We start from the raw sequence: 11,927 nt of genomic DNA on the forward strand, positions 1-11,927 counted from the left end.
ATTTGTCAATTTCTAATATTCTAAATGTTACTGAGATGTAATCATATAAAAAAAAGTTTCCACCTTAAGTTTATTACAATTTCAAACTTTGCTCCAGTGTACAATTGGCAGACCATTTGATGCCTTTGTTGTGAATATGTAGAGCAAGCTTAGTTGTAATGATTAATCCTGGAAATTTAGCACTGATGGGGACAATCCTTAAAATACAGTAAATTGGAAGGACACTGGTGTCGGGAGGATGAGGATGGAACATGGGTGTAGTTCCATACATACCTCCTTTCTTAACAAAACACACAACATAGGCCACTGAGTGACTGTACAGGGACACTCCAAGAAGGCTTTGTCAGCACCTCAACATGTTCCAATAATATGAAATTACAAACAAATTTCATAACTTTGGAGTTTATTTTCACATGCTGAAGTACAGTATAAAAATGACAAATAAGAAGGAACTGATGCCCTGGGTTGGTAAAACAATATATAGTACCTGCACACAGCACAGTGATCCCTATTACTGGGGTGCAGGTTGTAGCAGAGTAGTGCAGTCCACTGTAGTATGGGTGTGACTTTTGCACGGCAGGAAAGAATGCACATCAGCAAAAATATGTAACATACTGTACAGGGAAGTGCTCACTAATTTTATTATTATTTTTTTTTCAATATACAACAAACCCCAATATAATGAACCCAATCTATTATGGATCCTCTGACCCTTTCGAACTAATTTCAAATATTACGGACTCGGGTACATTAAAGGAAAAATAACAGACTCGGATCCATTAAGATAAACAATTTATGGACTCAAATACTGTACTCGTATAACTGAAAAATCCAAATTAACTGAGTTTCGAATATTCTGACAATACAGTACTAGAAAATTTTAACTTTTTTGTGTTTGATAATTCATTCGTTTTCTGTTCAGTCTGTTCCTCATTATTCCAACCAACAAGCATACTCAAGTTACCATGCCTTGGCTGCCACATAAAATATTCTATTTGTAATTACACTATACCCTCGTTAATTTGGTGTTTGAGACATGTTGAGTGCTAGTAATATTGTTAGGGAGAGCAGGAATGATCAGCTGTGTACTGCTCTGTAAACAGAGACCAGGAATATATATATATATATATATATATATATATATATATATATATATATATATATATATATATATATATATATATATATATATATATATATATATATATATATATATATATATATATATATATATATATATATATATATATATATATATATATATATAATATATATATATATATATATATATATTTTTTTTTTTTTTTTTTTTTTTTTTTTGTTTTTGTGTGTTTTTGTGTGGGGTGTGTGTGTTGTTGTGTTGTGGGTGTTTGTTTTTTTTTTTTTTTTTTTTTTTTTTTTATATATATATTATATTATATATATATATATATATATATATTTTATTATATATATTTATTATATATATATATATATATATATATATATATATATATATATATATATATATATATATATATATATATATATATATATATATATATATATATATATATATATATATATATATATATATATATATATATATATATATATATATGTTTATTTGTTTTTGTAGGTAAGCAGTTTCCTTGAAAGTCAGGATCTAAAAAGAATTCTTTAGTAGATCACATACAGTCTGTGATCTAAAAGAATTTCTTTTAAGATCTCGTGACTCTACAAGAAAAAGCGCATTGCTTCTACATTACATTTCTTTTCACTGATATACATACATATATACATACATACATACATACATACATACACACATATATATATATATATATATATATATATAGTAGTTTTGTATTTTAATATAATTCATATTTTATTCGTATAATTTATTCATCTCAATCTATTTCATAAGATATTCTATAATAATATTAAAGATTATTGCTTATTGTATGATTTGTCTTGACAAGTCTGTCATGTTCTTTGATAATATTCTCTCTAGTACATTTAATATTAAACAAAACATGTTGAACCAACGTGAAAAATTTTGTGATAATTTTACTCCATAAATCTATTTATCTAAACTAAAAAATCACAAGTTTTCAGGATTAAAAGGACTGCACAGTAATTACAAAATTTGACCTTGAATTTTGAGCTTGACCACCTTACATTCTGTGCATTTCTGTAACCCACATAGCCTCATGATGGGCAAGTCAGCTATTCAGTCCACAATCAAACACACTTTATTGTAATAAAAGTGAATTATAAAGGTTAGTTTGGCAAATAAACATTAGTCATGCACATATCATTTTTATCATCTACCTGTACTGTATTAAGTTGTACCCCAACCGTGCACAGAAAATGATCATTGTCACTTCAGACTATGTTGGTATATAACAGACAGAGTTCATTATTATTCTGGATCCAAATACAATGGACTTTTGGCTTTAATGGACCGGCCTGCCACCGAATTAGTCCATTATATCAGAGCTTTACTGTATATATAGCATGTGTGCAAATAATGAGGATTGTATTTCTTCATACTTACTCATCATTATCCTTTTTGATTGCTTCTTTCAGGACATATATTTCTTTCATAATTCCTTTGACCTTTCTATCAGCTGTGACAGCCAGCATCTGTTTATCTTTGTGCAATTTCCTGGTCTTAATCAGAGATTCATTGCACTCTTTTAATTTGTGAGAATGAGTTACCAGCTGGTTGGTTACAGTGGTCAGTTGCTCGTGGTGACCTCTGAAAGTGGAAATAATAAGCAAGTTTAGGTATTTATTTTTACATAAGGTATTTTGGCAAAATGATAAGATTGCTTTTTACTGTATAATGAAGACATACAGTACTGGGGGCCCTCCAAATTCGCGAGGTTAGGTTCTCAAAATGGCCGCGAATAACATTTGCAGACTTTGGGGGGGGGGAGGTGTTACATTTTTTATTGTGTACAAAGAAATGTATACAGTAGAACGTCAATTTAAGATTATTGATTTAAAGCGACACCCACAATTAAGGACAATGTTTTAATTTAAATTTAATCTGGCGCATAACATTTTAAAATTCGCGCCTAATGTTTCTCTGGGCACGCTACACTGTCCTATGGGCAAAGCTGTACTGTACATGTACTCAAAATAATGTACTAAATAATTACTAAAATTTTTGTCTAGTGCAAACTATAGCATAATTATATTCAAATTAATCACTATCTTATAAGAATTCCAGCAATGTAAATTATATTCTCCCTGGTCACTTGTGACATTTTATAAACAAAAAGTCAATCTAAAGGACATAAATAAACAAATAAATACTTCACTAGACCTTTGGCGCAACTGTCAAATCTGTCACCCCCAATCTTCCTAGCCAGGGTTGGGTGGTTATAGGCTTACAGTTTTTATCTTATATATAATGTCCCAGACTAAAGTTAGGAGAATATAATTTGCATTGCTGGAATCCATGCAAGACAGCAAATAATTTGAATATAAACGTCATATATTTTGCACAAGAGATAAAAAATTTGCTCTTTGTACTAAAATTCTTAAATCAGAACTAAAATTTGTATGTCTAATGGGAACTATAGCATGTATATATTCAAACTAATCACTATCTTGTAAGAATTCCAGCAATGTTAATTATATTCTCCCACATCAGTTCAGTGACATTTTATAAGAGAAAAACTTAAAGTCACTCTTAAGGACAGATAAATAAATAAACACTAGACCTTGGCAACAACTGTCAAACATATCACCTCGCCTCCTCCCCGTCCTCCTCTTCTTCCCATCAGCTGATCGCTAGTAAACAGACCATTTCACATCCCATAATTATAGCTGTGTTGATTTATGAGTGTTTGTTTTAACATAATACTACAAAAACAATTTTTGTTTATTCTAGATGGGCTGAGGTGCATCTGGGTAGACTTAGTCTTTTAGTATTTTGTGTTTCTTTCAAGTACCAAACTAAATTATTCCATTGAAACAACGCTTCGATTTAGTGCGGCGGTTTGAAGCGACCTCTCTTGGAATGTATCTCATGTTAAATCGACGTTCTGCTGTATTCCTATATTCCCTTTATGTGTTTGCCCTTAGGACAATTATTTCTTTTACCTGTATTGTATATATGTGTGTGTGTCTACAAACACACATACAAATAAATAATAATGGGAAAATACTGTCTAAATAATCAGAAACAAATTTATTAAAAATGTGACATTCTACCCTCAAGTCTGTGCTTTATTAGTAAAGCAATAAAGCATGGACCTGAGGGTAGACTCACATTTTTAATAAATTTGTTTCTGATTATTGAATCTGCCAATTATTATTTATTTGTATATGTTTTGTGTGTGTTTGTCTACACACACACACACACATATTTACAATACGGTGGTCCCTCCATTAACGGGCACAATTGGTTCAATAGAGTTACTCGTTAATTGAAAATCTCATTAACTGAATCTATTATTTCAATGGGATATCGGGTAATTGGTTCCAATTCACAGAATTCCCTTAAAATTAATTAAAAAGTACAAACAAATACTGCATACTGGTAATAGAATTAACAAAACATTAAATATAAACAAAATACAGTACAATACTGTACAGTATACTGTACAATAATAAATAAATAAACAATAAAATATTTTAACACTTAATTTGAGGTATGTATGTAGAATTCCCATCAGCTTTATTTACATAGCAGCAGCACAAACAGCTGATTGTAGACACATTCGATGATGACATGCCATATTCTTTACAGAGTGCATTGGTTCTAATGCCTTCTCATTGTATTTCTTAATAATTTCTGCACTGTATATTATTAATGTTAACTAAATTTCAGAATGACCAATAATTTTAATGTAAAAATTATAAAATATTCTATAGCACAACTTTCTCAATGTTTACTCCACTGGAAACAAAGGTAAACATAGAACCGATGAGCACCAAAATATTTTTCTCATAATACTGTCGTTAATAGAATTTGTACTCGTTAACAGAACTGAAAGTTCTTACGGTAGCTGAAATCTCGTAGATTGATCCGCTCGTTAATGGAGGGACCACTGGACAGGTAAAGAAAATTAATAGTCTCCAGAACGAATGGCTCCCTGTCTCAGTTGCAAAAATGCCAGCAACTTTAAAACTACCCACAGACATTCTTGGGTACATCCAGGGTGTCATCCACAAATAATAGAGGACTGCAAAATAAGAATCCGCGAACTTGGGGGGGGGGGGCCCGCTGTATATATATAAATAAATATTTATCCCTCTCAAGGTCTTTTAATGCAGATTGCGCCACTAAAGCTCCCATGCTAGCATGACCCCTCCCACACTGAGAACACCTCTCCCATAAGCAGAAATGGTAGAACAGTGGACCGGCCCTATCAACCACCTAAGTTCCTCCCATTAACTTTGTGGGCTGGCAGATGCATCCCTCTGGGTTCAATTTGGGACTGGATTGCTGTACTCAATGTTTACTAAAATGGAAAAACTGTTCCTGTCATCGTTGATGCAACCTGTGTCAAAAGACTGCAAGGGGTTGACATTTCTGACCATGGCCAGAAATACTAGAGGGTTTACTGTATAAAAAAAAAAAGTATTTAAAACCTATATTTATTGGTACTTTTAGTTGCAATCCCTCACCCTCATTATTGCAGGGTAGCTGGAACTAAGATAAAAAGGCTGGGTCAACTAGGAGTGCTCCATTCATTGGCTGGCTCCTGGAATTGAACCTGATGACAATTGGTGAGAGCTACATCCACTCCATTTCCATGCCCCAAATCTGTTACTTTAGATATATAATACTGTACATAAAAGATGAATACTGTACTCACTTGTGTATTTGCTGCTGCTCTTCATACTTCTCTTGAAAATGTGCAACCTTTTCTTGTATCTTAGCTACATTCTTCTCGTGTCCTTCAACTTGCTTTTTAGCATCTTCTTCTGCCTTTTCTATTTGAATGATCTACGGAAATGTTATACATGTTGGTTATATTAAATTTCTAAGGCTTGTTGGTACTTTCCACTTTAATACTTATGTGCATGAGGTTGCCTCCGAGTTGAATAAAATCATCTAGCATTCGCCAAATATAATATTTTAAGTGGTGTCCCAGTAGTGAAGGGATCAATCGATTCTCAGCTCTGATTTATTAATGTGTTCCACTTCTTGAATACTTCTCAGTACAACAATTCCCTACAAATGTACAACTTGATTCTCAAGGTACCAGGTAATGTTTTCTCTTCTTCAGCAAATTAATATTCACATACAGTACTCTTAACGGTATACAATTTCAACAAAACACAACATATTCATAACAGTAACTTTTAATCTACTGTACAATGAAAGGTTGGTTAAGTGAGATAAAGTTTCTAATACCCATGACTCGAGGGAAATATGTTGGACCCACTCACTACTTTAAGTAATTTTCTTCACCCTCAAGTGCCAGGTGAAAAAAAATTCACTACCCCTTACAGACTGCCTCATTTAGAAATTTGAAGAAAAAATCTAATGGAATTGATATACAGTATATCATTCAATTGGATTCAAGTTTTTCATGCTCATAAGTCGTGTGGCAAGAGCAAACGTTTCTTGAATAATCACTAAACTTTTCTTCCATTGTATTACGACGCGGGATATCACAGCATCATGTACCGCGGCGGCAGTTCTTGCATTTGGCCCCGTATTTCACTGGATTTACTCTTATTAATAGTGTTTGCTGATAGAATAGTACTTAACAGTGATTAATCATGACATTGTAGCTAGGTTAGCTCATCATTGTAACCACCAGGCTATTGGGCCAAGCTGTGAGGTGTTATGGTTTTTTCAACTCATTTTTGGGTAGATATACGTAACCTTCTTCATTTATTTTTACTTAGTTATATGCATACTCCTTCCTACATACATATTGTGAAATAAGTACAGCTCCTCCTCGACTTACGACAGGGCTAGGGACCCAAATCCAGGTCGTAAGTCGAAATGGCCGGAAGTCGAAAATGCTTAAATATGTACATAGAAAATCTAAAATGGGTGTCTCTTTTTCTTCTCAGCACCACAAAACTCTCACCTTTAAGCTTGCCAGCCATTTTAAAGTGAATTACAAACGAAAATTTTGTCTGTGTACTGAAGTTGGGACTCGAAAATACGTAATTTGACAAAATTTTTGTGCGACTGAGGCAGGTCGTAGTCGCGGTTGGTCATAAGTGAGTAGGTCGGGGAGGAGCTGTATACAGTATTACACTGCAATTATCGACATCTTTCATGTTGGGTTGGCTGCAAAAGAAAATCTGTAAGTTTGATCTACGTATCAACCCAGCTGGCACTCAAATGCCATTCGCTCTAGACATTAATTTTTACCAGGAAAAAATTGCTGTATTGCAACCCAACCAACTCAACTTTAATAACAAAGCATGGAGTTGACTTGAGGGTACTCAGATTTTTTTCTACATTTTGATACATTTTATTATCTTGTTTTTGATTATTTGTGAGAAGACTTCCCATTATAGTTTATTTTACAATACAGGTAAAAGAAATAATTGTCCTAAGGGAATGTACATTTCTTTATACACAAGTAAAATGTACCCCCCACCTGGTTAGCAAATGGGAAAACAACAGATGAAGGTAAGAATCCTATACAGAGGGCTAAAATGTATTACCTTTCTATGACTTAAAGATTGTCATCATACAGGGTACTGTACTTACCAGCGCCCAAACTAATTCAGCGTAACTCAGTCGCCCTTTTTCTTTTATCAATAAGGGTGACACAGTACTCATACTGGGCACGCTGCTCATCTACTTCCTTCCTTAGTAATGGTAAAAACTGAAATTAGGTTGAAAAGAAGTTAGTAATATTAAAAATCAAGTGCTAAATTTTCTGATAGAATAATAAACACTAATTCACTTAATAAAAGTTAATTTTATAAAACTACACTGACTCCCATTGGACACAGAGCCAATAAAAAAAAAACATTTTAACACAACCATTAATCCATAAAATAATAAAATGTGTCATTTTCATTACTCTGATCATCCGAGAAAGATCTTACAAGATTAGTGACCACCAAAAATTAATCCTGTCAAAGGATTTCCTTAGAATACATATACTTAATGTTTCTCTAATCAGAATTGAAAACAAATAATTGATTGAGTTTACAAGATTAATACCTACAGACAGAATGATTGATCCACCAACCCAAACACCCATACAGTCTGATCATTTTACACCAAGACAAACAGTGAATGTTGTTCATGATGTAACGAGAGGTCAAACCATAATCCTAAAAAAAAAAAAAAACCCATTATGTAATTATAAATCTTACTTCTTTCCGGTCTTCTATAATATCAAGTGAGACCTTAAGTGCCTTTTCTAGCTCATTGTAATCATCATTCATCTGCTGCAGCTGAGTTGCCTTCAGGAAAAATTTGTATAATGCTTGTGGCTCCTGAAACAAAAAAAAGTACAGTGCAACAGAAAACATAGAATTTCACCTGCGGAGTTTAATGACATATACAGTGGGGTATGCTATAACGAATCTAATTGGTTCTAGAACCTTGTTAAGTTATAGGATTAATCCATTCCAGGCCCCCAAATACAACCACTTAACACTGAAAAATATAATATAAAATTGTAAAAAAGTGCATAAATATGCATCTAAACCCCTGAAATAAAGAATATCATTAATATTTGTAATAAAAAAACAATAAATTAGAAAACAAAAATAAATAATATAAATAATGTTTAGTTTGTAGGAGTTTCGTTCGTTATAGCATTCTCAATTTTATAGGTAAAACCGTTCGTTATAGGAATATTCGTAGTAGGATCAGTTCATTATAGCATACCCCACTACCACCAAATGCAAAATACATTTAGCGATTAGGATGAGTTCCTGAAATCTGATTTTTAGTGAAAGGATCACTAAACTAGGGAAAATGAAAAATTATATCTTAAGCAAAGGACATAATTGTGTAGCACAGTCTCAGATTCGCCACCCAGTAACACTCGGAACAGGTGAGGCTGAGCTGTGAGCTGTTATTGTTCACTTCCCACATATAAACATCCATGCTGTTCATTTTTCTTATGTTATACTACAAACAGTACTATAAAATACTGTACTGTAAACAGTATACACTACAATATTTTTATTTTTAAGCAACATTACAATATTGTAATGATGTGCTCTTAGAGCACAGAATCCCCAGTTTCTGGCCCAATTTCCATTCTGGCTATTGGAGAGTTCCAAGGATCAGGGATTCCAACTAATGCAGAGATCACAGTATTAGGAACCCTACTGAAACTTACTGTTGAGTTTAGGAAAGCTCGAGACATATCTTGATTGAGGATAGTTATAGGGTTGTCGACTTGCAAGTTAAAGTGGTCCAGCATTCTTTGTACATTCGTCCTTTTTCATGGATACAACTGTACCTGAAGGATGACATGATTGAACATAAACTACATTTTCAGGACAACCCAAGTCAACATCATTCAATGTACACCCACTAAAAAGTTATTGGCACCGTGTCAAATTGTATCACGCCATAAGGGTGCCGAACAATTTTTTAGTGGGTGTGCAAGTATACATACATGTGTGTGTGTGTACAAGTATCATGTACACCCACTAACAAATTATTCGTCACCCTTATGGCGTGATACAATATGCCACAGTACCGAATAATTTTTTTAGTGGGTGTACCATAGTCCAGAATACTACACAGTGGAGTCGCGATATTTTGCAAAATACAATTTTGCATTCTTAAATTCACGGGTACTTCTATAATCAACTATTTTTTATTATTATTATTCTGGGGAAAAAAAAATCATAATTTGCAGCCAACTGCCACAGTGTTATTTATATAGGAAACCATAAAAGTTGTGGAAATATTATTTCAATGCTCTATTGGGACTTAGAAACAAGGAAAATATAATAAAATTTAATTTAAATACTCTAATGTTAATTAGAAATAAAGAAAATATAAAACTATAAAATAGGAAAAAATTAAATGGGTATGAATTGTGTGACGGAGGTAGGGCAGGTGGCTGTTTAGACTCGAGTGGAAATTGCCCAAGCCACAACCCCTTTATAGCAGTATGCAATTTCACAATAATTCCCATATTATGTAGGTTCATTTGGTTCTGGGTTAATAAAAAATTATAAATTTTCTTAAAAAAATAAAATAATACAGGTTGTACCTCTCTAGTCCGGCAACCTCGGGACCTGACCGGTGCCGGACCATGGAAATTCACCCTTTTCCTGAATAGATAGCGACTTGTGCTTATGCCTGGAAGCACTAGCACCACTTTCTCTGCGTCATGGTCTCTTTGAAGACATATTGAAGGGTTAAATGTCGTATAGTAACTTCTCAAATTCTGCTGAGTTTTAATTTTAACGTATTTTATTGGAACACAAAAATAAATAAATAAAATTTTGGCGAAACTTGAATTTCGAGGGTTTTGAATGACCCGCCAAAGTGCAGGCGACGTGCATAATCATGTAAACAGTGTCATTTCTCTTATGTACAAAAGTCATTATTGTTTATTACTGAATGTCTTTTTATTGAATTAATGTTTATGTGTGCAAAGGCGCAATACAATTCATTAAAAATACGTAGAAAATTAAAACACGAGGAAATGACACAGCATTGTTTCGTTGATTACAAACAGGGCTGTGGAGTGAGGTCGGAGGAAATTTCGACTGTGGAGTCGGTCGATAAAGTCAGACTCCGACTAGGCTATTCTGTTCCTAAGAACAAATATGAACTCCAGGCATATTCATTGCAGTGATTCCACTGATCCACTAATTTTCTTAAATTATTAAAATAATTTATTTCCATTTTATAAGCATTATTATGAATTTATTGTAGCAGGCGCAGTATAGCACTATAATTTTGGGCCGATAGTCTCTTCTTTACCATTTGAAATTTTGAATTATATCGATTTGTTTGGTGAAAAACTGCACAGGGCTCTCAGCTACAAAACAATTAGCTACAACCTGTTTTGGTGAGATTCAGGCAAATTTAATTTAATAACTTAATCATGTAAAAAGGTTTATCAATTTTCATGAGGTAGTATTTTCTTTAATGTACATAAATATATAACTTTACTTTAAAATTTTGGGATCATCATTTAGATCCACATCAGATTATCGACAAACAAAAATTCATATTTTGAGATCGAACTTGATATACAGTACATGTAAATGGTGTTTTCTAGCAGTTAATATCTTGAATTCTTAATAAATTTATTTTTTCTTTTGATTGAAACTTTGAGAATCAAGCCTATCATCTTTTTGTAGTTCTTAAGCCTCGTCCAGTCATTAATAAAGCTGTAGCAGTATAGCCGGTGTTTTACTTTTTACCTATGCAGGTTACAACATACAAATTACAATTGGGATGGTAGAAATAGTTGTTACAAATGGGCAAGAATTAGGAGCATAAAATTTGAGAGTCGAAGGTTTTGTCTTGACTCCACAGCCAGTACCCTATACTGATTTGAACAAATCCATTTTTTGACTGAAAATGAAAAAAAATTATAAGTCTAAAGCCTTAAAGGATTTTTTGGCCAAAAATACGTTTTTCTCTCTGAACTAAAATTTAATGTGCCTAACTATTTAAGTACATCCAGAGAATAATACACAAGCACCAAAATGACCTCGAAAACCCATAGAAAATTGGCGAGTAATTAGCATTACAAAAGTAATTAAATTATTCTAAAAATCATTTGAACATTCTAAAAAGCCATTTAGACAAGTTATAAATCAAGATATCAAATTTTGGTTAACAGATCGCTAAGCAGCACATTCAGGAGTACCTATACTGAAATTTTGAACAAAATCCATTTTTGGCGAAAATGACCAAAAATTTATAAGTGTAAGGATTTTTGGCCAAAAAGAATCGTTTCTCTCTGAACTAAAATTTAATGCCTAACTATTTAAGTACATCAGAATAATAC

General features: G+C 32.8%; 2 protein-coding genes across 4 annotated transcripts in view; both read right to left on the reverse strand.

The window, feature by feature from the left end:
* Positions 1–8,424, reverse strand: part of LOC121854397 (structural maintenance of chromosomes protein 6-like) — a 38,566-nt gene extending 30,142 nt beyond the window's left edge. For all 3 annotated transcript variants that reach the window (XM_042349058.1, XM_042349059.1, XM_042349060.1), the window contains exons 1-4: positions 8,302–8,424; positions 7,685–7,802; positions 5,820–5,950; positions 2,540–2,743 (exon numbers count right to left, since the gene is read on the reverse strand). In XM_042349058.1, coding sequence (XP_042204992.1) covers positions 2,540–2,743; positions 5,820–5,950; positions 7,685–7,774 — 425 coding nt within the window. In that variant the 5' untranslated portion in view covers positions 7,775–7,802; positions 8,302–8,424. The remainder of the gene's footprint in view (positions 1–2,539; positions 2,744–5,819; positions 5,951–7,684; positions 7,803–8,301) is intronic.
* LOC121854434 (structural maintenance of chromosomes protein 6-like) overlaps positions 8,050–11,927 on the reverse strand; it is a 12,636-nt gene continuing 8,758 nt past the window's right edge. The window contains exons 5-6 of the mRNA XM_042349106.1: positions 8,302–8,424; positions 8,050–8,055 (exon numbers count right to left, since the gene is read on the reverse strand). Of these exons, the coding sequence (XP_042205040.1) occupies positions 8,050–8,055; positions 8,302–8,424 (129 nt within the window). The remainder of the gene's footprint in view (positions 8,056–8,301; positions 8,425–11,927) is intronic.

Source organism: Homarus americanus, unplaced genomic scaffold, assembly GCF_018991925.1.
Source record: "Homarus americanus isolate GMGI-L3 unplaced genomic scaffold, GMGI_Hamer_2.0 scaffold54443, whole genome shotgun sequence".
Lineage (NCBI taxonomy): Eukaryota > Metazoa > Arthropoda > Malacostraca > Decapoda > Nephropidae > Homarus > Homarus americanus.